General features: G+C 50.0%; 1 protein-coding gene across 5 annotated transcripts in view; it reads left to right on the top strand.

The window, feature by feature from the left end:
* The window catches only part of LOC144951730 (cingulin-like protein 1), a 116,836-nt gene that overhangs the window by 37,351 nt on the left and 58,077 nt on the right, over nucleotides 1-21,408 (top strand). For all 5 annotated transcript variants that reach the window (XM_078882076.1, XM_078882083.1, XM_078882102.1 and 2 more), the window contains exons 3-8: nucleotides 7,648-7,739; nucleotides 11,561-11,669; nucleotides 13,092-13,193; nucleotides 17,360-17,508; nucleotides 19,196-19,337; nucleotides 20,671-20,850. In XM_078882076.1, coding sequence (XP_078738202.1) covers nucleotides 7,648-7,739; nucleotides 11,561-11,669; nucleotides 13,092-13,193; nucleotides 17,360-17,508; nucleotides 19,196-19,337; nucleotides 20,671-20,850 — 774 coding nt within the window. The remainder of the gene's footprint in view (nucleotides 1-7,647; nucleotides 7,740-11,560; nucleotides 11,670-13,091; nucleotides 13,194-17,359; nucleotides 17,509-19,195; nucleotides 19,338-20,670; nucleotides 20,851-21,408) is intronic.

Genomic DNA, 21,408 nt, shown 5'->3' with positions numbered 1-21,408 from the left:
AAATCATGTTATTTTCAATGTATTAACACTTTTTGATGGAAAACCATGATGTAAATTTGCAAAAGCATTTTATTATATCTCGGAATGCGTACGGACAGATTGCCCATGAATGATAATGTCAAAGCTAGTCCGCTAGCACGATGACACATTTGTGACGTTTTGCCAAATAAGGAAAGTACCTCAGGACAATCCTAAGAAGCATGCCCCTATGTCTGTGTACCGTCATTGCGGGTGTTTTGGGCAAAATCTCCTCTGAGATGTAATATATGTAGTTCTTATATTGGTATTTTTGAGAGCCACGTATAAAACGATATTGGATGAGGTTCCGTGGCGAAGACTTGAATCCGTCGTGTGCAGATTTCCAATAAAGTCTTAATGCCCTTCCCCCAGGACCGTCCGTACCGGTCCCTTTCCGCAGCTTTCCAATTTTTATCCCAACGCATTTTTGAAAGAAGGCCAGTTATATGAAGGTGTCTAAAAAAAACTGACATCGGAAGAAATCGTACATTGGCCTTGTGTCTTTATTTGATCTCCACCCATGGGCAAATCCCCATACCAAACCGAGGGGTTTCACCAGCAGTTATTGTGCCTTATGCAGTATGAAGACGACACGTGTTGTCATTTCAGTGTAGCCATTCTACCACCACCAAGTGGGCACGTCCACACACCGGAAATCCATCGATTCCATGTGGCTGGGAAGGCCCCTCTTGTGTGCCCACCACCACGGTCTGAACCTTTTCCCCTGAAACTGGGCTTCAAGACGCAGTGTGACGCCATGTGTTCCCACAGGCAGCCGTGCTGCTTGTTGTGAGGGCCATTGTCATTTGCCCCGTGTAGTTGAAACGAGATACCCCGAGGATGAGCAATGAGTAATGGCAGTGAAACCAGCCATGATGGGAAACTCGTAGAGTGCTCTGACAATACCACGGGAAATTCCTGTAAGCTTATTGCCATTTTGTTAGAATGGAGGTGGGGGTTGGTTTGCACTTGAAAAATGTAGTCGAATAATTCTGCCGCTCGTAGACAAATAAAGGTATTCCTTGAATGTTTTCTCACAATGAACTGGTTGCAAAGCCACTGAACTACTAACTTGGTGAGCTACGGCCTTGCTTCTGCACGGGTGATCCACACCCCATTCGCATCGGCTGGATTTATCAAGAACTCTCAACGTTTTGAGTGGAAATGGCCACCTTTGTTGCTGGAAGCGTGTTTACCTGATGCACAGCAGGAAAATATTTACAGTTCGAGCAGCACTTGCCGTCTCTCGCGTCAAATTTACCAAACACCTCGACAGTTTAACGGTGTTATTTGCTGGAGTGCCGTGATGAGTGGCAGGCCTTATAAAAACTCCCAGCAGTCATCCATAGTTGCCAACAGAAAATAAGTTTATTAACTTTCTCAGAGGGCTCTTAAAGCGACCAACAAAGCCGTATGCTGCTGCTGCTGCGGCATCGTGAGGCCTCACTGGAGGGCGGCAGGGCTGGCACTGTGGGATCGGCACCACCCGGCACAGCAGAATGAGTCGCAGCATCTGCTCGCTCACACGAGCAATGCGACCACACCCGTCTCTCTTCACATCTTGTAATTTACCTCTGGGATTTCAACATCGCGAAAAAAATCGTTAAAATGTAGTCTCCATCTTCGTATGGATAATGGGCCCTGAACCGGTGGTGGGAATTGAACACACACGGTGATGCCAGTCTCCCCTACGGCCACTGCTGTTGGCTTGTCACAAATACATTCCTGCGGAGGGAGCTGGTAGGAACGTTGGGTTGCTCGGTCAATGGCCAGGGTCAACGGCGGCGTGGTGTATTCCGCAAATATGGCCGACTGTGAGGGCGGGCACAAGCCGGCGTGAGTAGGTTAAACGTTGAGTTTTATAAGGGCACCACGGGGTGACCAGCCCCTCCCCACCCAGCCCCACCCCTCCCACCCCCACCCAGCCCCACCCTCCCCACCAAGCCCCTCCCCACCCTCCCCTCCCCACCCAGCCCCTCTCTACCCAGCCCGCACCCCTCCCATTTTTGGATGCACAACGGACACAATAATCCCCTGTGGGCTGGTGGAACCAGGTGGTTCTTACCAGTAAAAGGAACGAAGGTCAGAACCCACAGCAGTCTGGGATTTTACCTCTTAACTTTTCCATTGTGAGTCACTCGGGTTGATATGGAATGCCAGAGGCAGGTTAGTAGTGCTGGTTCATTACAGGGCATTCATTTAGTGGCTGTTTTTCTTCATCCTATTTCCCACGTCAAACTGTGGGCAGGCGTCACATGGCTTGTAAATGAACGTGGCTTCACTTTGAGCTTCGCGATGTGATTAGCGATCCCAGGGGAATGTTCACGTTCCTTTCCCACTGGAGGCATAGCTTAGGGAAATCTGCCGCTATGAAGCAAGCGGATCCCTCTCCAGCCCCGGAAGGAGGCAGAACAACGGGCAACTTGGGGGTCCCACTTTTGAACACTGAGACAGCACCACCGAGGACCTCTATTTGAATCCTAGCCTGAGGTCCGCACATATAGAGTGAGTGATGGTCTCAGCCCGGGCACCAACACTTAATGATCAACGTGTGAGGTTTGTGTGGTTTGCGGATTATTTCTGCCCTGTCCACCTTGGGGTCAAACCGCTCGCTTGTATTCCGAAGTGAAGACCGCAAAGCATAATGGTCACACATCATTAACCCTTGAAGGATAACAAGTGAGGGCCCGTGAGGTAGTTTTTTAATCCATCTAGGTATGCCCTCTTAAAATGTTACAGAACAGTTCCAATTCTTTATTCAACAGGTGATAGCCAACCAAGCTTGATTTTCTCTTTTGCAAGGTAGACTTTGGGTAAAGTAATATATTATTTTACAAACCTTTAGTCCCGACTGTTATTCATTTCTATTTCAGTCTACGCCTGTGAATGGTGTCACAGGCTCTCTTCGTGTACACACTGAATCGGGCAGCAGCTTTGAAATTCTCTGTGGAAGTCGTTAGCTTCTGCGGAGAATCGAACCTTCACATTGAGTAAACTGCTTCAGTGGTGAGCGTGCGGACTTACAGGCAGCAGCACGCTCACGAAGCATCTCGCCCACATGGAGCTCACTCGAGTGACACTCGCGTGGAGCTTGCGTGGAGCTCACGTGGAGCTCCACGTGGAGCTCAAGGGCAGCTCCACCCAAGCGCAGCTCCACTCAAGAGCAGCTCCACTCACGTGCAGCTCAAGTGCAGCTGACCCATGTGCAGCTCACCCAAGTGCAGCTCACCCATGTGACGCACACTCAAGTGCAGCTCGCCATGCTGAATGAATGTAAAATGCTTCACTTGCTCCTTGGATGCCAGTAGCACAATCGGGATATAAAAAGCAACAGGAATTGCGTGTATTTTGTTTGCTGTGCATCTTGCACATTGTGCACAATCTCTGGCCACCGCTGTGCGTGCTTGCACGTAATCGTAAGCAAACAGAAAAAATTGCTTCTTCTTCCTTCTCGATTTGAAGCTTTCGTGACTGCAGGGATCCATGCTCTTTGGTTCTTTCGGTAAAGTCACGTAGGTAGAAATAAAACAAAATAAATCACGACGTTTCAATAGCAACACAAGCCAAAGGGGAAAATCGCGGTAGCCGCGATGTCTGCTGCGAGCAGCACGATGTCTTCCTTCAACTCTGAAGTTTTACACGAGCATCACGTTGACCTTTAAGGCTGGTCCAGGCGACATTGATCAAGCCAAAGAGCACGCGGTCGCCCTGTGGGCTTGTGTTGTCCCAGCGTGTAGGTTCCAAACGCGCACGGTCAGTCACGCCCATGGCAACCCCTGTGGTTGTGGAACGCGTTGACTCCACGGTAAGAGAACCCTTTCTTATCATCGGGGGGGTAGCAATGTAAACAAGCAGACAATACACCTGCTTCCCATATTTGCCTCCTACACAGATTTTTTTTACAATTTTTTTTTACACCTACCGTCCCACCACCCACAGGGCCTTCTTCTTCTGGGAGTGCATTTCTTCTGCGGCATTGGCTTGGTGGCTCTTATCGGGATTCTCGGCTCCCCACACAAACACCACCTGCTCCCCCTGACCCCCGCTGTGCGTCATCAAGCGGCACCCTCCCACCGTTGCTGCTGTTGACCGACCCCCAGTGGGCCATCAATGTGAACACGAACAGCAAACGTGGACTTATTTGTAAAGTTGCCATGCTATGGGCACGCTTGGTTTTGCCTTGTGCAAGCTACCCCTTTCTGTATTGACTCACTTGGTCCAATTCATGTTGCCGGGCTCCCCCCCCTCGTCCGCACGCCCGCCCGACTGTAGGCTTCACTCAACCACAGGACCACCACATCAACACCGCGGTGCTACAGCCACACCAAACCACCCTGCTCTTGGCAAGGTGTCTGTCTCGCACTCTGCCCATTTTGAGCACGTTCACGCACAGCCCACAAAAGCGCGCCACCCCCACTGCAGCATCGTTCATTCGTCGTCGTCAGCCATGGTCAATCCGCTGCTGGATGAAGGCTTCGCCAAGCCGCTACCATCTCTCTCACGATTCTGTAGTGCAACAGTGCGTCCAGTACCTGGACATGGCCTGATGTAGGCGTCCTCTCAGACACGTTCCGTTCCTTGGCTGCCACTCTCTTATTACTCTTGATCATCGGCCGTCATCCTTTACAGCGACGTGTCCTGCCCTAGACTTGCCCTGCCCTAGACGTGCCCTGCCCTAGAAGTGCCCTGCCCTAGACGTGCCCTGCCCTGGACGTGTCCTGCCCGACCCCCGTAGTTCTCTTCGTAGTGGACGTTGTCTGTTTTCACCACGTGCTCCTTTCTCTGTCTCTCCAAGCAGCCGTCTCTTTACGCTTCTTTGCCCACTATTCAGGTTTTGTTCGATATTGTTTTGTTCATAACCGTGTTCATGAACCGTATCAAAGCAGGCAGCAAGCAGTGATGAAACGCGCGCTCCTCTCGGCACATTGCTGCATTACATTTAAATTGTAAGTTTGGCCGTGAAAATCACTCTGAACGTGCTCTCGTCCTCCCCTTTGTTGCATCGTTTTTATTCCAGTGCCGCCTGTCACGGCTGCCCCTAGGTACACTTGCCACTTACTCTGCAACGTTTTCCAATTTGTCCCTCCGACCAATATCTCTCAGCTCAGTGAAATAAGAGCATTTTGCAAGCGAGACTCGGGGTCAGCGAGGGCAAAATGTACAGAGGTGCAATCTCCTTGCCTTCTGCCCTGTTCTGGGTTTCTAGTTTTCAAGGTAACGGGTCTCCATGCTGCTGCAGGGGTATCAGAATTGAGCCATGGGGCCGTTTGCAGCAGGAATACACACACTCCCTTCTGCTGCATATGTTAACGCTGTGTGTGTTGGGTTCCGTGTGTTGGATGCCGTGTGTATTTTGAGCTGTTGTACTGTGTATTGGGTGCCCTTTATTGGGCACTGTGTGTTGTGTGTAGTGCGCAGTGTGTTGGCTGCTGTTACTGTGTGTTGGGTGCCCTGTGTTGGGTGCTGTTGTACTGTCTGTTGGGTGCCATGTGGTAGGTGGTGTGTGTAGTGTGCTGTGTAATGGGTACTGTTTTCCTGTGTATTGGGTGCCGTATGTTGTGTGTTGGCTGCTGTTGTTACTGTGTTGGGTGCCCTGTGTTGGGTGCTGTTGTACTCTGTATTGGGTGCCATGTGGTGGGTGCTGTGTGCAGTGTGCTGTGTATTGAGTGTTGTGTGCTGTGTATTGAGTGTTGTGTGCTGTGTGTTGGGTGCCGTGTGTTGTAAGGGCTCGAGAGAGGAAGCATCAGGTAATACTGGTGGTTATAGGCAGGCTGTCTGGACAGTGGGCGTGCCACCCAGCTGTGCCTTGCAAGCCCAGGGTGTGTGCCTGTTTTATTATTATTTTCTCGAGGTTTTTACATTAACTGGCCCTGCTGTTAATCAGCGACAAAGGTCGCCTCTGGTTTGTTGGTGCTCTGTTTTGCACATTTGTTTGATGCAACCTCTGCAAATTTGTTGGTTTGTGTACCAAATCCTCATTAAAGAAATGTGCAATGATGCCTGGTCAACCACAACCTACATGATCATTCCACGTGTTCTGTTACAGGCCACTACAGTTCACCATATTTGCCGTGCTTTATGTTTTTCGTATGCCACGTACCCCACCCTGTTGGGTGAGATGGATTGTGGCGTCATGAGACCCAGAGAAGGATGGCGGTGGCATACGGAGGCCTTCAACCAGCAGTGAATAGACAATGGTTGATGATAGTGAGGAATGGATTTAGTATTTTTGTATTGAAATGCATTTTACTTCAAAAGCCGTAAATAGCGGACAGATTGAACATCAAATGTCGTATTCTCTTTGGTTCTTTCGGTAAAGTCACGTAGGTGAAAAATAAAATAATAATAATAATAAATAAAAGTAAATTAAATCACGACGTCCCGAATGCAACACAAGCGTCCGCCATCAGGTGGGAACAATCACAGCAAAACAGAGTTGCTGAAATGGGCCAAAGAGCTGCGATTACCAGGGGGTTATATTGGTGAGGGGGGGGGGGGCGGAGCCAAGGATAGAGAGGATGGAGGGGAAAGGACGCAGAATAAAAATTGAGGGTCGATAGCCTGAAGCGTAGGGGGGCGGTACAGGGACACGTAAGGCAAATTTCTAAATGATGGGACTGAGCAGGACTAGAGATATGGATATCAGAGCAAATTATACAGCAGTTAGGGTTTTAACCTGGTTGATAACATCCTTCCAATGATTGCTCAATTTGTATCCATCTTCTCGGTTTAAGTTATGTCTATGTTTATATATCTTGATGGCTTCATGAACAAACCTTTGTTAGTAGCCATGAACAAACCTTTGATAGTAGTAACTTCAAATCTAGAGTAAAATATCGTATTAAGAAATGAGTAGAAATTGACGTAGGGAACAATGCTTCGGCCACGCTCGAATAAGAGTGGGGGTGATGTTCATCTCTACTGGAGGCCCTAAGCCACTGTGAGTCGTCTACATTCCTACGGTAGGAGCCAGTCCTTCTATGCGGCCAACCAATGGAGAGTTTAATGGCATTAAATATGTGACGGGGTTAGAGGGTTAATGTAATAAATGCACCGTAGACTAGACGTCTGTTGAGAATGTAACGAAGAGCGAGGCTTGTGGATGTGAAGGCATGGCCGTGCGAGTCTGTAGGAGCAGTGGTAGGAGAGGAACGGGGGGTTTAAAAACGGGCACGGCAGATGGGAGAAGTGAGGGCTAGGCCAGGGCAGATCCCGGTCGAAATCCACTTGCCTATTAAATGTCCAGAGAACCTTACGGAGTCACCCATGTGTTTCCATGACATTGCTAAAAAGGTGACCTTTTTGCAAGTTTAAAGTTCGAGTTGAGGAGGAGTGGAAAGTAGCAATGCCATAGTTTTGAAGGAAACTGATGTATCACGAAATGTGAGCGTTATTTGTCATTTGTTATGTTGCAGACAAATGTGGACATTTTGTCGTCGATGACGTAGAGATTTGGCGATCGCGTGGATGAAGGAGGCGGTGGCGGCGAACTTAACACTGTCGGCTGGGCGCGGTCGCCGTATGTTGAACTTCTTTCGCACCGTACGTAGCCAACCGTGCTAATCGGAGGTGCTGTGCCCCGTCCCCCGCATGGCTGCCTCCGCCGCGTGCCCCTCTGTGGCTGTGCAGCTCGTGACCACCCCGGACCTGTTGCGCGACCAGACCGACGTCTCCCAGGAGGCCAGCGCCAAGCAGTTCCTGTACAGCGTCCTGCGGGAGGGGTGAGTGCGCACGCGCAGACACCCGGCGCTCCACGCACGCATTCCTGCGCCCTCTCGCCGTCCCGGCGAGTGGACCGTGAGAACTCTAGCGGTGCATGCCAGTTGTGCGAGAGCGGTTGATGTCGGGCTGCCACCCTTCTGCTGTCTGGGCATCACTGTGGCAAGAGGTCTGTAGGAAGCAGAGGTCGCAACCGGGTACCCGATACCCGTACCCTACCCGATACCCGGCCGGGTACGGGTACCCGTTTGCGACCCTGGTGCGGCCGGGTACGGGTACGGGTAGGCTGTGAGTCACTGGTGAGTCACCGTTTGTCACTCATTTCGGGTAGGGTACGGGTACCCATTTGCGACCCTGGTGCGGCCGGGTATGGGTACGGGAAAGGAATCAAAACCCGTTTGCGACCTCTGGTAGGAAGTCGTTGGCTCCATCCCGTCCCTGACGCCTATATATTTGGAGTTTGCATGGTCTCCCTGTGGTCGCATGGATTTTTCTCCGTGTCCTCCGGTTTTTCGCTCCACATTTATAAACACGTGTTAAGAGCATTTGGCTGCTATAATGTCCACATGATAAACCACTTGGTCATTTGTTGCGAGGTCGCTTCTGAAAAAGAGCTATATAGCTCAGTGGGCCTTACCTGGTAAAATAAAAAAATAGTTTAAGTAGTTTAATTGTTTAGTCTGCTAGAGAGTTACTTTGGATCTGTCGCTGGCGTTGTCGTTCAAATGTTTAGCAAAATGTAACTCAACCCCAGATGGATACAGCCCTTACTCTGTTTTTTGAATGGCATGAAAATTCGAAAGCACTGCATTTCAGCATGGCGTCACAAATGTTGAACAAAACCTCGGCTGGATAAGAACATGGCGAAGATCCCAGATTGGAAATTCAACACGAACGTGATTGGTATCTATCAGGGCCGTTAAATGATAACCGGTAACCGCTTTTTTGTTACTGGTTACAGGGAGGCTCTGTCGAACCTCCACCAGTACACCACACGGAGTATGACAAACACTCACAGGGTGTAATTTACATAAATTTAGTTTCTTGCTGTGGTTGTCCCACCTGATGACGGAAGCTTGTGTTGCTTCCGAAACGTCGTGATTTAATTTATTTCAATTTTTTTATTTGTATTTATATTTCTTATTTTTATTTCTTATTTTTTTCACCTACGTGACTTTTACGAAAGAACCAGAGTACTCACAGGGTTGTACTTTTATCTTCATCGGTTGACATTATTGTAGATGCTGCAAACCAATTTTTACGATATGGTTACCGGTTATGAAAAAAAACATATTTTAACAACCCTAGTATTTATATTAAGAATGTATATTGGTTTAATAAACATTTATTTCAATAGCACTGTCAGGATCTCATGTTGCTGTCATTACCGATACGGCCATCGCGCGTGCACTCCTAGACGCAAGCCACAGGTGCAGCGTCGCTCCTGTCCCCGTTAACTCAGATTCAGGGCTGTGGGCTGGGTGGTTCAGTGAGTCAATGTTCAATAGAAAGCACCGTGCCTGCACGTGTCGTAGGCTTTGATATGAGACAGATTCTTGAGATGAAACCACGTTCTCAAGTGGAGTAAGCCAATGGTCTCAGCTAGCATTGTCACCAATGACTGCTAATTGTTTTGTTTCTATAATATGTTACATTTTTCTCTGGGTGCCCCGATTTCCTCCCACTTGTATAAACACTCATCATCATTTATGGTGTGGAAACATCTAAGAAGAAAAACCCAATGCAGGACCCTCCTGAAAAAGAGCCCTTGGACTGATTTCCTGGATAAATAAGTAATTATTATTATTAAATTTAGAGTGCGAGGGGCAGCACTTTCTGTAGTTTCTGTAGAGTTGTTGCTGGCGGTAGAAGTTGTTGTGGGTATTTCTGCCCGCAACAACTGCCGTGCCGTGGAGGTTGCCTGCCACGGTGGGGCTATGCTGTGAGTGGCAACACTCCCAGTGGGTGGTATGTCGTGTTCCAATTTGCAAAAGTGCTCAATGCACTATTCGTGTTCAGATGTTTAACTTCAGCTAACGTGAACTGTATTTTAATCTTGATTTGAAGCTTTCGTGACTGCAGGAATCCATACTCTTTGGTTCTTTTGGTAAAGTCACGTAGGTATAAAATGTTATTAAAATTTGCCTCCGGTTTGTTAACTTAAAAAAAATGGAAATAGTCTGTTTGTTTCTATAATTTGGTTGACACTCATCTCCGTGGCGAATACTTGTGCTCGTGGAGGAGATCCCGTGGTTGTATGGCAGTGTCCAGCCTCTCCTCGGGACAACTGCTATTGGCTGTCCACACAGTAGCACTCATTTTACTGACCGCTAGGGATGATATGCTGTGTCAACCGCCGACCCAGTTTTCAATTTTTACCTTCATAATAGCGAGCTGCGCCCTCTGCCAGAGTGGCCCTCGTGGGATAATGACACCTACTGATTGTTAAGACCAGTGTTGAATCGCATTTGGCTTCACTCTGTTGTTCTCCTGTGCATTCATTCTTTAATGACTTTTCACTCTGCTCACAGCAGCAGTGCTCCAGTCACACGGCTAGATAGACGTTTGGAATGTTCAGCAATACCCCTTTGAATAAGAGGCACAATTATTACACCATTTTTTAGATTCTCACAAATCCCTCTTGATGTACAAACGACTGCGCCGAAGGGAAACACTGAAGCAAGCAGAAGCTTGGAGCCGGGTCAGAGCGGCCTCGCGTGGGATGGACGCCTCGTCCCCGGCGCTGCCTGCGTGCCGTCGTGCTGGAGGGGTTAATTGCTGAATTGAGTGCTCGTGACAGCTGCAGTGGGCAGCCTGCCCACTCGGGCCGGTAGGCTGGGAGCACAGGATCCCCCCCCAGGCTTTCTCTGCTCAGTGCCTCGTGCTCCCGAAGCCAAGATCTGGCATGGGCCTGCCACCAAGAGCCATGCCAACTCTGCCCACTGTACGTAGTGCCCCATTGGTTGGTAGAACTAACTATTCACAGGCATACTTAGCAAAGCGTGGGATTTGCCACCTAACTTTTGGTAGGGATGTAACGATCCATGAATTAAACAAGTAAGCTCACAACAAATGCGTTACATTTGGTGTGCATGAATCAATGTTTTCTTACTGGTATTTGTTGAAGTTAGTTTACGTGTTTTCTGAAGGCCCAAGTACCCGGTTTATTCATCGCAATGTACGTTTGCTATGTCGTCTTACAATAATTTGCATAAGCGTATGTGTGTTTTAGTTTTATGCGGTATGTGCACATTATTTTAGTACGCGTGTTCCATTGCATGTCTACTCAATAGTTAGCGGTAGTGCAACGGTTCGTGCGCTGTGGTACGAACTCTGCGACCCAAGTTCAATTCCCGCTCACAGCCAACACCAGTGATGATTAGCTGCATCTGTCCTGGGCCTCCCCAAGGTTCACTCGGCCTGAAATGACTACCTGGTGCGATCTGTAAACATCGCCACTGACCTCGTGTACCGTAACGACCTTCGTAGCTACTTGCGAACAGCACTTGCCCCAACAGTCTGTTAAAGGCTATACGGGGGTTCTTTGTCTTTGTCTCTTTATGTGGGTATGAACATTAGTGAGTGTCACGCAAGACAGTGAACCGGCTAGATCTAGCCTCCTTTGTCTTCCCCCCTGTTCTTGTTCATGCAGTACTCATGTAAGGCTGAGTCGACCTCGGGGAGGCCCAGGTTCAGCTACCACAAAGCGAGTGGATCTTGCGCATTGCACAGCAGGCAAGGCCGCGTTGGGAGGGTGGTAGTGCAGCATGCTATCCCCTCCGCCTCACGGGGCTCGTTGTCTGCGTGGACGTTGTGCGCGCAGGAACAGCGAGAGCGCAGAGAGCACCCACCGCAAGGTGAACCTGGTGTTTGAGAAGATCCAGACCCTGGGCTCGAAGCGCTCGCAGAGCGTGAGCGTGCAGACCGAGCAGGTAAGCACAGCAGCGGGGACGAGTGGCGCTCACGTCGCCGCTCGCGCTTTCTGCTCCCGCGTACGCGTCTGGTGAAGCCCAAGCGATTTGAAGGCCTCCCCCGTGTTCACACACACAACAAACCCGGTCAACATCGTGAACACGTTTAGAGTAGACGTAGCACGGCTGAGTGCAATGGCACTTGCCATAGAAAGTGTCGCGAGGCACATAATCTCATGCATGGCTCGATTTAGGTACAGGACGTACAGAGCACATGATAAGTTATACTTGCATTTTTTCTTTGCTGAGCTTTTAGCTGTGTAAACCTTGATAAGGGTTTGAACAAGGGCAGTGGGTAGCCTGTGAGCACGTTTCTCTTTCGAGATGATGTCTGTTTGTAGAGAGAGACGTCTTACAGGGTGCCCCGAGTGTGTGTGAGCGAGTAGCAACAACCTAAATCGGTGTTCATCACTGGATGAGGTTTCCGCACGCATGGACCAACCCTTCGTGTGATCAACATGAGTGCGGCTTTATCTGCAGCCACTTCACTGTCGATAGCAATCTTCATTTAATCAACGAGGTAAACATCTCGCAAGTGGATTGGAAGCGGTTGAGCGTCGAGCGCACCGTGCCGTGTCTCAAGTAATTGATCGATTGTGAGTAGAGGGCTCCCGTTTCTCACGTCCCCACTTGACCTCCTCCGCACAAGGCCTTCTGATTGGTGGGAGCTGAGCGGCAAATGTCCGTGGTGGCTGACTGTGGGATGTTCCATGCCAGCGTTGCCGCTGCGTGGGTAGATGCGCCTGAGGCTTGTTTATTCAATAATAATTGGTGACCGTCTGTCTTGGGTGGCTTAGAGCGTAATCGTAATGTTATGCCAGTGTCAGGGCACCTTGTGTTTCAAAGGTCATGAATGCACATTCTGTCCTCTTTGTCAAGATAAACGTCATTTAATTTAATGCATAGGTTTTCACGACCAAATTTATAATTTATGATTAGTTTGTTTTTGGGTGAGTTTCATGCCAACTTTCAGCTATACCCTCTGGCACCTGACACGGCAAATCAATCGATGTATCACTTGGGAAAATATGCCAGTTGGTTTGGCCCGATGAAACGTTGAATAAACCATCGTCAAAATCTTGGTCGCTTTTAAATTTTCCGATTTTTCCGAAACCAAACCAGTTGCCATATTTGCCCACGTGTCGGGAGGATATAGCAAAAAATTGCCATTATACGTACACGACGATCTAACCCAAAATAAACTACTTGTGTTGTAATATTTATCGCTTTTGACGGTCTCAACCCAATCACAAAAGATTATCCCAAACAGAAAACAGAGTAAAACTTTTCTTAGCATATTGTTTGTCATTGTCTGCTGCGTGCTTTCGTGACCGTACGCGTGTGCCGCTGCTGCTGCTGTTGTGTGTTGTGTGCCCCTGCCAGGCGTACGTGGCTGTGGCCGAGCTGCACACCGTGCAGGCGGAGCGAGCGCAGCTGCAGCAGCAGCTCCGAGAGGTGGGCAGCCGCGCTTCGCACGAGGAGAAGGTGAGAGATGGCGGCGCCGGTGCGTGCGCGCGCGCGGCAGATGCTTGAGATTGCTGCACCAACACTCTGTGACCACCTGCGATGGCACTTCCACTCTGCTACAAAGCTCGTGAAGGGCGCATCGTGGATGTGTGTGTGGACACACCGCAAATCGGTCGTTGTTCGTAATGCACAGGTGGCACCCCTTGTGTTGTGTAAACCCGATAGAGTTGCACCCAAGGAGGAAACCCCTTAAAACAACTTACACGTCTCGAGACTCATTGACCCTTAAGCACCCACTTTAGGGCAAACTTGTGAGCTCAATGACTCGGCGAATCGTTACACCGCTGCTTATTCAGTTTCATTCCTGCAGGCCCTGATAGACTGCACGCCGCTAATGGGAAGCCAACAGTGATTGTCCCTTTAATAGACTGGCTTTGCCATAGAAGTGTGGAGTTTATACTTCTCGCTTCAGGGCCTTTGACAGGGTTGACCACCACTCCGGTGCTTGTTGGGACAGAGAGACACTTTTAATTGTTTTTAATGAATACCCGTATGCATATTGTATATCGGAATTTAATATCCAGAGATTCAATGAACATGCCCTTGTACAGGAGATATAGGTTTTATTTTAAATATAAAAAAAACTATTTTTAGTTTGTAGTCTTTCCACCGCAACTCTGATTAGCACAGTTGGCTATATACGGTGAGAAAGAAGTTGAACATACATAGGTTTAACGTAGGGGGAAGGAGTTGGAAATACAGACAGAGAATGAATCACTCTTGAAATGTAAGTGCAGCATACGAGATTGGGTAGAGCAGGCGGTGTCTGTGGGAGTGCGGTGGTATTTCTTAGTTGTGGAGGGGATTGGAATCCGGTGCAGAGAGTGGGAGTGACGTTTCACTGTCGTTCATTCGAGTGAAGAGGCCGAGCAGCAGAGTTCTGTTTCGTGTGAAGTTCCAGAAGTCAAACAAACAGGCCTCACTTATATTTCCTGGAGGCATGTGCTGGCAGTTTTGGTAAGAATCCAGTCAAATGCAAGGTTTTTCCCTGTTCAGATGAGTAATGGAAATTCGGCATTGCCATGGTGTGGGGCCACTATATCCGTAGTGATGACTGCTGATGACTTCCCATGAAGGAGCACGTATCTTATTTACCTCTCAGGGACGATAGGCTGCGTCAACCTCCACCCGGGATTGAACTTTTGCAACCTTCTAATTGTGAGTTGAGTGCTGTACCCACGGCGCCACCCTGTTGGCTTGGACTGGCAGTAGAGGCGGTGAGGTATACGATGGACGCCCAGCACACGGTGCAGTGCGTGTGCCTTTAGCCCTGTACATGCGCAGTGTAGACGTGACCAGAAACGTGCACTGCGTAGCCCTGTAGAGGAAGACGCAAGCTAACATTACCGTAGAAAGGGTGTTGTTCACCTCTATCTGTTACTACGCACACCTCACTCCGATGAGCTGAAATTCCACCAGCTGGAAACGTGTGTCACCCAGGTGTGCGCAAGCGTAGAGAGGCGTGTGCTTTCGTTTGCACCGAGTGACAGAAAGAAGAGCTCGTGGAGCGGGGAGCAAATTAAAATTAGAGACGGTACGTTTATAAAAGTCTGTGCAGCAGAGCAAGTGGCCTTGGGCAGGATACTCTGCGGCCATGTGAAGGAGACTTGTGGCGGAATGGCAGCCAAGGAGCGGTCACAGCAAGAGGGCGACCATCGCCGAGACGACACGATGAGATCCGTAGGAGGGCGACGGACTGTGTAGCATCATGGGACAATCCTTCATCCAGCAGTGGATGGACCATGGCCGATGATGATGGCCTTGTTCGCATAGCGCTTTGGTTGATGCCCTTATGGCTCTCAACATTATTATTGGTTCTTTCGGTAAAGTCACGTAGAAGGGAAATAATAAAATAACAAAAATTAAATAATTAACTTCTCACGGCGTTTCGATTGCAACACAAGCAATCGTCATCAGGTGTGAAAACCACAGCAAGAAAATTATTGTTTTATTTTTATTATTTTATTATTTCCCTTCTACGTGACTTTACAAAAAAAAAACAAGAATATGAATTTCTGCAGTCACGAAAGCTTTAAAACGTAAGATCAACAACATTGTTTATGGTCCAGCAATTGTGAATTATTCCACTTTTCAGCATTTCTATCCTGCGCTGTGTTAACTGCGATGTTTTCTGTTATTCTTTTCGGTATGACCACCAGCCACAACAATGTCAGCATGAACATCCAGTCCGGCCTGTTCCCCACGATTTAAAAGGCTTTTGTTACGCACGCCGCGAGTGAATGGGAAATGTAAAGCTCTCACAGGAACATGACCTCAAACAATGACGGCTGTTTTTTGTGTTGTTTGAGGGGACGTATGGGGATTTGAAAAAAAGACATCGCCGTGACCGACTGTGCACAGATGCCCCCCCCCCTGCCTTTGAAGTGGCAGTGAATATCGGTGTCCATGTGCCCCCCTCTCAGAGTTCTAGAAAGGCAGAGGTGACCAAGGTGCAAACCTAACGTAGATGCACGGTGACCCCCTTCCCCTCCGAGCACGTTGCCCTCCCGCCCCCCCGTGTGTCGATCACGTCGTGCGCGGATGTGTTCCCTCTGAGGCGGGGAGCGCTCGGTGCGCGACGCTGAGCTCGGAGTTCGACGTGCCGTGTGATTGGTTCCATTTTCTTTCTGTTCATTTGGAACCCTCCTCGACAAGTTGCTTTTGCATCGGTTCTTACCGTGATTAATGTGTCGACACATGCCAACGGTGAACTTATCTCTAGTATCACGTTTAGTCTGGTCCCTGAGGCTCTAGTCTCACGTTCAGCCTGGTCGCTGATGTGTTCGTCTCACGTTCCGATTGAAAGCATTCACGTATTACCTGTGGCCAGTTTTTCTGTATCTCCATCCATCTGTCTGTAGCAGGGGGGGGTCTTGATAACTCTCGTAAAGATGATCCAATGTTAGTGACACTTGAGTTGCAAAGCTGTGTTCGTCTTAGAGCCTTGTCATCTGGAAAATGTCCAAATTGACCAAAGAGTTGGCCAAAACTTGGTAGTTAAAAAATTATCTTTGGTTCTGTCGGTAAACAAAATACATTAAATAATAAATAATTTCCTTTCTACGAGACTTTATCGAAAGAACCAAAGAGTAATTCTAAATGAAAAAGCCTTCTTCATGGCCCTTGGCGATGACATCGCACAGATCACGCACCCGATTACTTGTGACGTCATCATGATCTTGTAAAATGCAGAGGTTACAGTAAAGTGTCATGGTTGTGTAGAGGAGTAATATGGGGACGTGCGATGACGTCATGGGACGTGACGTCATGCGCGCTGGGCGGGGCGATGACGTCATGTCTCCTCTAGGTACTGAAGGGGGACCCCGTGACGAAAGCGAGGTCACTGTGGGAGCCCCGGATAGAGAACGGTTGAAGAGCCAGCCAGGGGTAGAGATGAAGGAGTCTGCAGAGAAGCCGGTGGTAGTCATAGGAGGTGCTGCTCTCCTCGGCCGGTCGGTGTTGGATGAACCCCCGATCCGACTCGAGGGAGAGAGCCCTGGAGCTCGCCAAGCTAGGAACAGACAGAGTTCAGGGTCGTGTGAGGGACCCAGTATAGGACCCCTACCCCTGGGGAAGAGTTATCTAAACCCTTAATAAATATCCGGCGCAATCCCTTACATGAAGATCTGCCTCCGAGTCATCATTTGCACCACAACAGTTGTAATAAGATAGACCCTTAAAGGGGACTTGTGATGTAATGCATGGCCTCTGCTGATGAGCTTTGACTTTGTAGGTGAAGCGCAGGAGTGTGTGGCTGCGCTGTCATTTCGGGGGTTGTGAGGTATCCAAATGAATGCTTTGCTGCTGCGTGTGCCCACTGCCCAGGTGCCAGGGCCACGAGTCAAAGTTCATCCTGAAAGAGTGCCAGGTCGTTTTGAATCAGAAGTTGAATGTCCACATTTCTGTGGCAGGAGTCGTAGCACGAGCACTGTTAACTTCCAAAAACTCTTTTGATTGATTGCTGGAGGGATGATGGTCTGAGTTAACCCCAGCCCAGATTCAAACTCGCAGCCTTCTGATGGCAAGTTGCCTGTTCTGCCACATCGCTCAGCTGTATACGAGGGCTGCAAGTGAAATGTAGTAACACGTTGCGGGTGGTGTGTGGTGTGTTGTTGACGTGTCAGAGCCATGCGGCTGCACAAGCAGAGCTGGCCAAGCTGGAGGAGAGCCTGGCCGCGGCGCGGAGGGATGCAGACGACAAAGCCCAGGAGGTGCAGCGCTGGCGTGAGCAGCTGGAGCGGGCGGACGCCCGCCTCGCAACAACGCAGCACTCGTACGGCTCGCAACAGGGGTGGCCCAGCACTCAGTCGTCCCACACCACTAGAGCCCACATACCGCACACACGTGCCCTGGCCACACTGGTGCAGCACTCACACTTGTCCTACACCACTAGAGCCCACGCACCACACACACGTGTCCTGGCCACACTGGTGCAGCACTCACACTTGTCCTACACCACTAGAGCCCACGCACCACACACACGTGCCCTGGCCACACTGGTGCAGCACTCACACTCGTCCTACACCACTAGAGCCCACGCACCACACACACGTGCCCTGGCCACACTGGTGCAGCACTCACACTCGCCCCGCACCACTAGAGCGCACGCACCGCACACACGTGTCCTGGCCAATGGCGCTGCATGTGCGTCACATTAAAGTTTACATAATACGAAGCGATGTCCACGTACGGTCAAGTCCACGGGTACACTATGGCCCGGCTGTAGGTCCTGGTCAGCCCAGGGTCGAGCTGGAAGATGACTGGGTATGGAGACTCGGTGTGAGCCCAGGATAAAGGAAGCAATGAAGCTGTATCCATGTGCTTGGAACTCGGTGCTGTCTAGCGGAGGAGCCTGGTAATGTGGGGGTTCATATTCTTGGTTCTTTCGGTAAAGTCACGTAGAAGGGAAACAATAAAATAATACAAATATAAAACTATTATTATTTTATTGTTTCCCTTCTACGTGACTTTACTGAAAGAACCAAGAATAGGAATCCCTGCAGTCACGAAAGCTTTAAATCAAAATGTGTGGGTTGTTGAGGTGGGGTTCGGATGGCGGTTGGGTGAGGCCGGTTGGATTGAGGATTAGGTTGCAGTTGGGTTGTGGGTTGAGTTTACTTCAGTTGACTTGGAGGTGAGCCGAGATGATGGCCGATTCAGCAGTGTTGCATTGTGGGTTGAGTTGGTAACTTAGTTGAGATTGGGTGAGGTGGGGGTTTATTGATTGTCCATTTGGAGGCTGGTGGAGCTGGTGGGTGAGTTTTGTGGGAACGGTAGTGTAGCGGTTAGCGCGCTGCGCTACGAACCTGGCGACCCGGGTTCGATTCCCGCTCACAGCCAACACCAGTGACGATTATCTGAACCGGTCCTGGGCTTCCCCTAGGTCGACTCAGCCTCAAATGAGTACCTGGTGCGATGTGTAAACATCGCCACTGGGGAGACAAAGGCGGCCGGGCGTGGTGTTGGCCAACCACCCCCTCGTGTGCTGTGCGTGCCTTCATAGGTGCCCGCTAACAGCACTTGCCCCTACAGTCTGCTAAGGCTACACTGGAGATCTTTGAGTTTGGGGTTTACTTTGAGGTTTTGTTGAGTTGGTGAGTGTATTGCAAGTGGAGTTGGAAGTTGAGAGTGGCAATGGAGGTTGAGTTGGTGCTTGTGATAGTTAAAGCTGGTCATTGTCAGCAGTTGAGTTAGTGGTTGTTTTGTGGGTTGTATTAAAGTTGGAGATTGAGTTTGTAGTGGAGGTGGAGTTTTGAGTTGGTGGTTGGGTTGAGTTGGAGGTTTAGTAAGAGGTTGAACTGGATGTTGAATGGGAGGTTGACTTGGGTGCTGAGTTGGGAGTAGTGTTGGGTGTTAAATTGTAGGTAGAGTGGGAGGTTGAGTGGGAGTTTGAAGTGGGTCCCGAGTGTGAGGTGGAGTTTGGCGTTGGCTGAGTGCAGTTGGTCTCCATGTTGCCCCAGGCTGGAGGAGGTGGAGGGTGAGCGCTCGGCCCTGCAGCGCGAGATGCGGGACCTGAAGAGCCAGCTGTCGGAAATGCACGACGAGCTGGACCAGGCCAAGCACTCGGCCGCGGAGCAGGAGGAGAGGAAGACGCTGCTGCAGGTGCTCGTGCACGCCCACACATCCCACGGCGTGCGAACGGCGACACTGCCAGAGCGTGTGCGGCCGTGCGCCGCGCTGTGTGCGTGCGCATAGGCACCAAACAAGGGTTGGATGCGTTGTACGTTTGCATGCGTGTACGTTCGTTTGAGCGGTATCATTTAACGTGTGTGTGACCAGATTGATCATGCGTGTAGAAGTAAAACAAGCATTGTCGCCATATCATGAGGCCTCCTTTGCCAGTACCAAAATATAATAATAGGGGTTTTCCCCTTTTTTCTGGCGACAAAGCTATAAACCTTTTGCAAGGAATCATGTTTACATTAACCACAATACTTGCAGTCAGAATGCAAACACAAACCAACACTCTGATCATTTATGCATTGTCCTTGAAACTGATTGGTCCACACCAGAGACGGCTTTCCTTAGAGCCTCGTCTCATACGGTGTTTGACCAGATGACGCCTAATCAGTTTCAAGGACAATGCATAAATTATCAGAGTGTTGTTATTCTTTTGCACTTCTGACTGCAACTATTGTGGTTAATGTAAACATGATTCCTTGTAAAAGGTTTCAGTTTTGTCGCCAGAAAAACGAAAGGGGAAAAACCCCTATTAGTATAAGCATTGTCGCATCTATTGGCCATATTACCAGCTCATAGCTTTCGTTGCAAGTGCAGGCATCTAGTTTAGTTTGTTTAACCAGGAAACAACACAACTGGAGAGGAGTTTGTTCGGGAGATGAGCTGATGTGGCACTGGGGAATAGGCCTCTGGAGGAAGCTCGTGAATGATGCTGCTGGGGCAGCTGGTGGCCGTCTGCGACAAATAGAGGGCTCCCCACATCACGTAACGCATGGAGCAGCAAGTTGGCACAATGGGCAGTGTAGGTAGATGGTGCATCGGTCTGCATCTGTCACGCACGTTAGTGTGGATGAGACTGTGTACTGCTGCGTTTGAGTGGTACTGCGTGTGAGCGGTGCTGCGCATGAATTGTTTAATGAGACTGCGTGCTGCTACTTGTGAGTGTGGATGAGATCATGTGCTGCTACGTGTTGCTGCGCATGCACGGTGCTGCGTGTGAGCAGTGCTGTGCGTAAGTAGTGCGAGTGGTGCTGAGTGTGTGTGTGATGCTGCATATGAGTGAGAGTGGCGCTGCGTGCGAGTGTGCATGAGACCGCGTACTGCTGCGTGTGGATGTGAATGAGTGGCGCTGCGTGTGAGTGTGCATGAGACCGCGTACTGCTGCGTGTGGATGTGAACGAGTGGCATTTGCTTGCGAGTGGCGCTGCGTGCGAGTGTGCATGAGACCGCGTGCTGCTGCGTGCGCCGCTCGCAGGAGTTGCAGCGGCTGGGCGAGGTGGAGGAGAGCTTGCGGCGGCGTGAGCGGGAGCTGGCGGCGCTGCGCGGGGTGCTGCGCCAGGAGGTGGAGACGCGGGAGCGCGAGATGGACGAGCAGCGGCAGCGCCACGCCGACTCCGCCAGCAAGGCCCAGCAGAAGCTCGAGACCTCCGCCCAGGTGGGGCCTCGCGTCCCGCTCTGCGGTTCGGGCCGCCCGCGATCGTCACCTCCTGGCCGGGCCCAGCGGCGACGGCGGTTGTCCGAACGTGGCCTCGTTCTCTCCTAGGTTAACTCGGCCGAAGTTTATTAGCCGTGGTTGTGTGCCTACACTCACAATTGGGAGGTAGATGCAGCAAAGCGTGGAGCCGTACGTACACTGGTTTTATTGGATGTTTGTTGATAGCACTTGTGCTAATGTTCCAAAAGTCTAACCTAGGGATTTTTAGTTTTTGTGTTTTAGTTTGTGCTGTATTACACGTGTCTATGCATAGTACAGTGTTTTATATTCGATTAGCGTATGTTGCGCCGGGCAGCAAAAACGCAGCAAGTTGGCACAGTAGTGCACAGGTGGTGCATCTGCCAGCCATGTCAGTCAACCCATGGCACCTGGGTCTATCCCGTGACCTGCCAGCAGCAAACCTTCGACGTGGCCTCAAAGTGCACCTAGGCTGGCACAAGTGCCGTGGTGATGTCACCTCTACTGAGTGGCGAATGGCGCCTGTTATTCTTGTTACTG

This window comes from Lampetra fluviatilis, chromosome 3 (genome assembly GCF_964198595.1).
Source record: "Lampetra fluviatilis chromosome 3, kcLamFluv1.1, whole genome shotgun sequence".
Taxonomy (NCBI): domain Eukaryota; kingdom Metazoa; phylum Chordata; class Hyperoartia; order Petromyzontiformes; family Petromyzontidae; genus Lampetra; species Lampetra fluviatilis.
The sequence above is the reverse complement of the archived record's forward strand: the minus strand, read 5'-3'. Positions and strand labels throughout refer to the sequence as shown.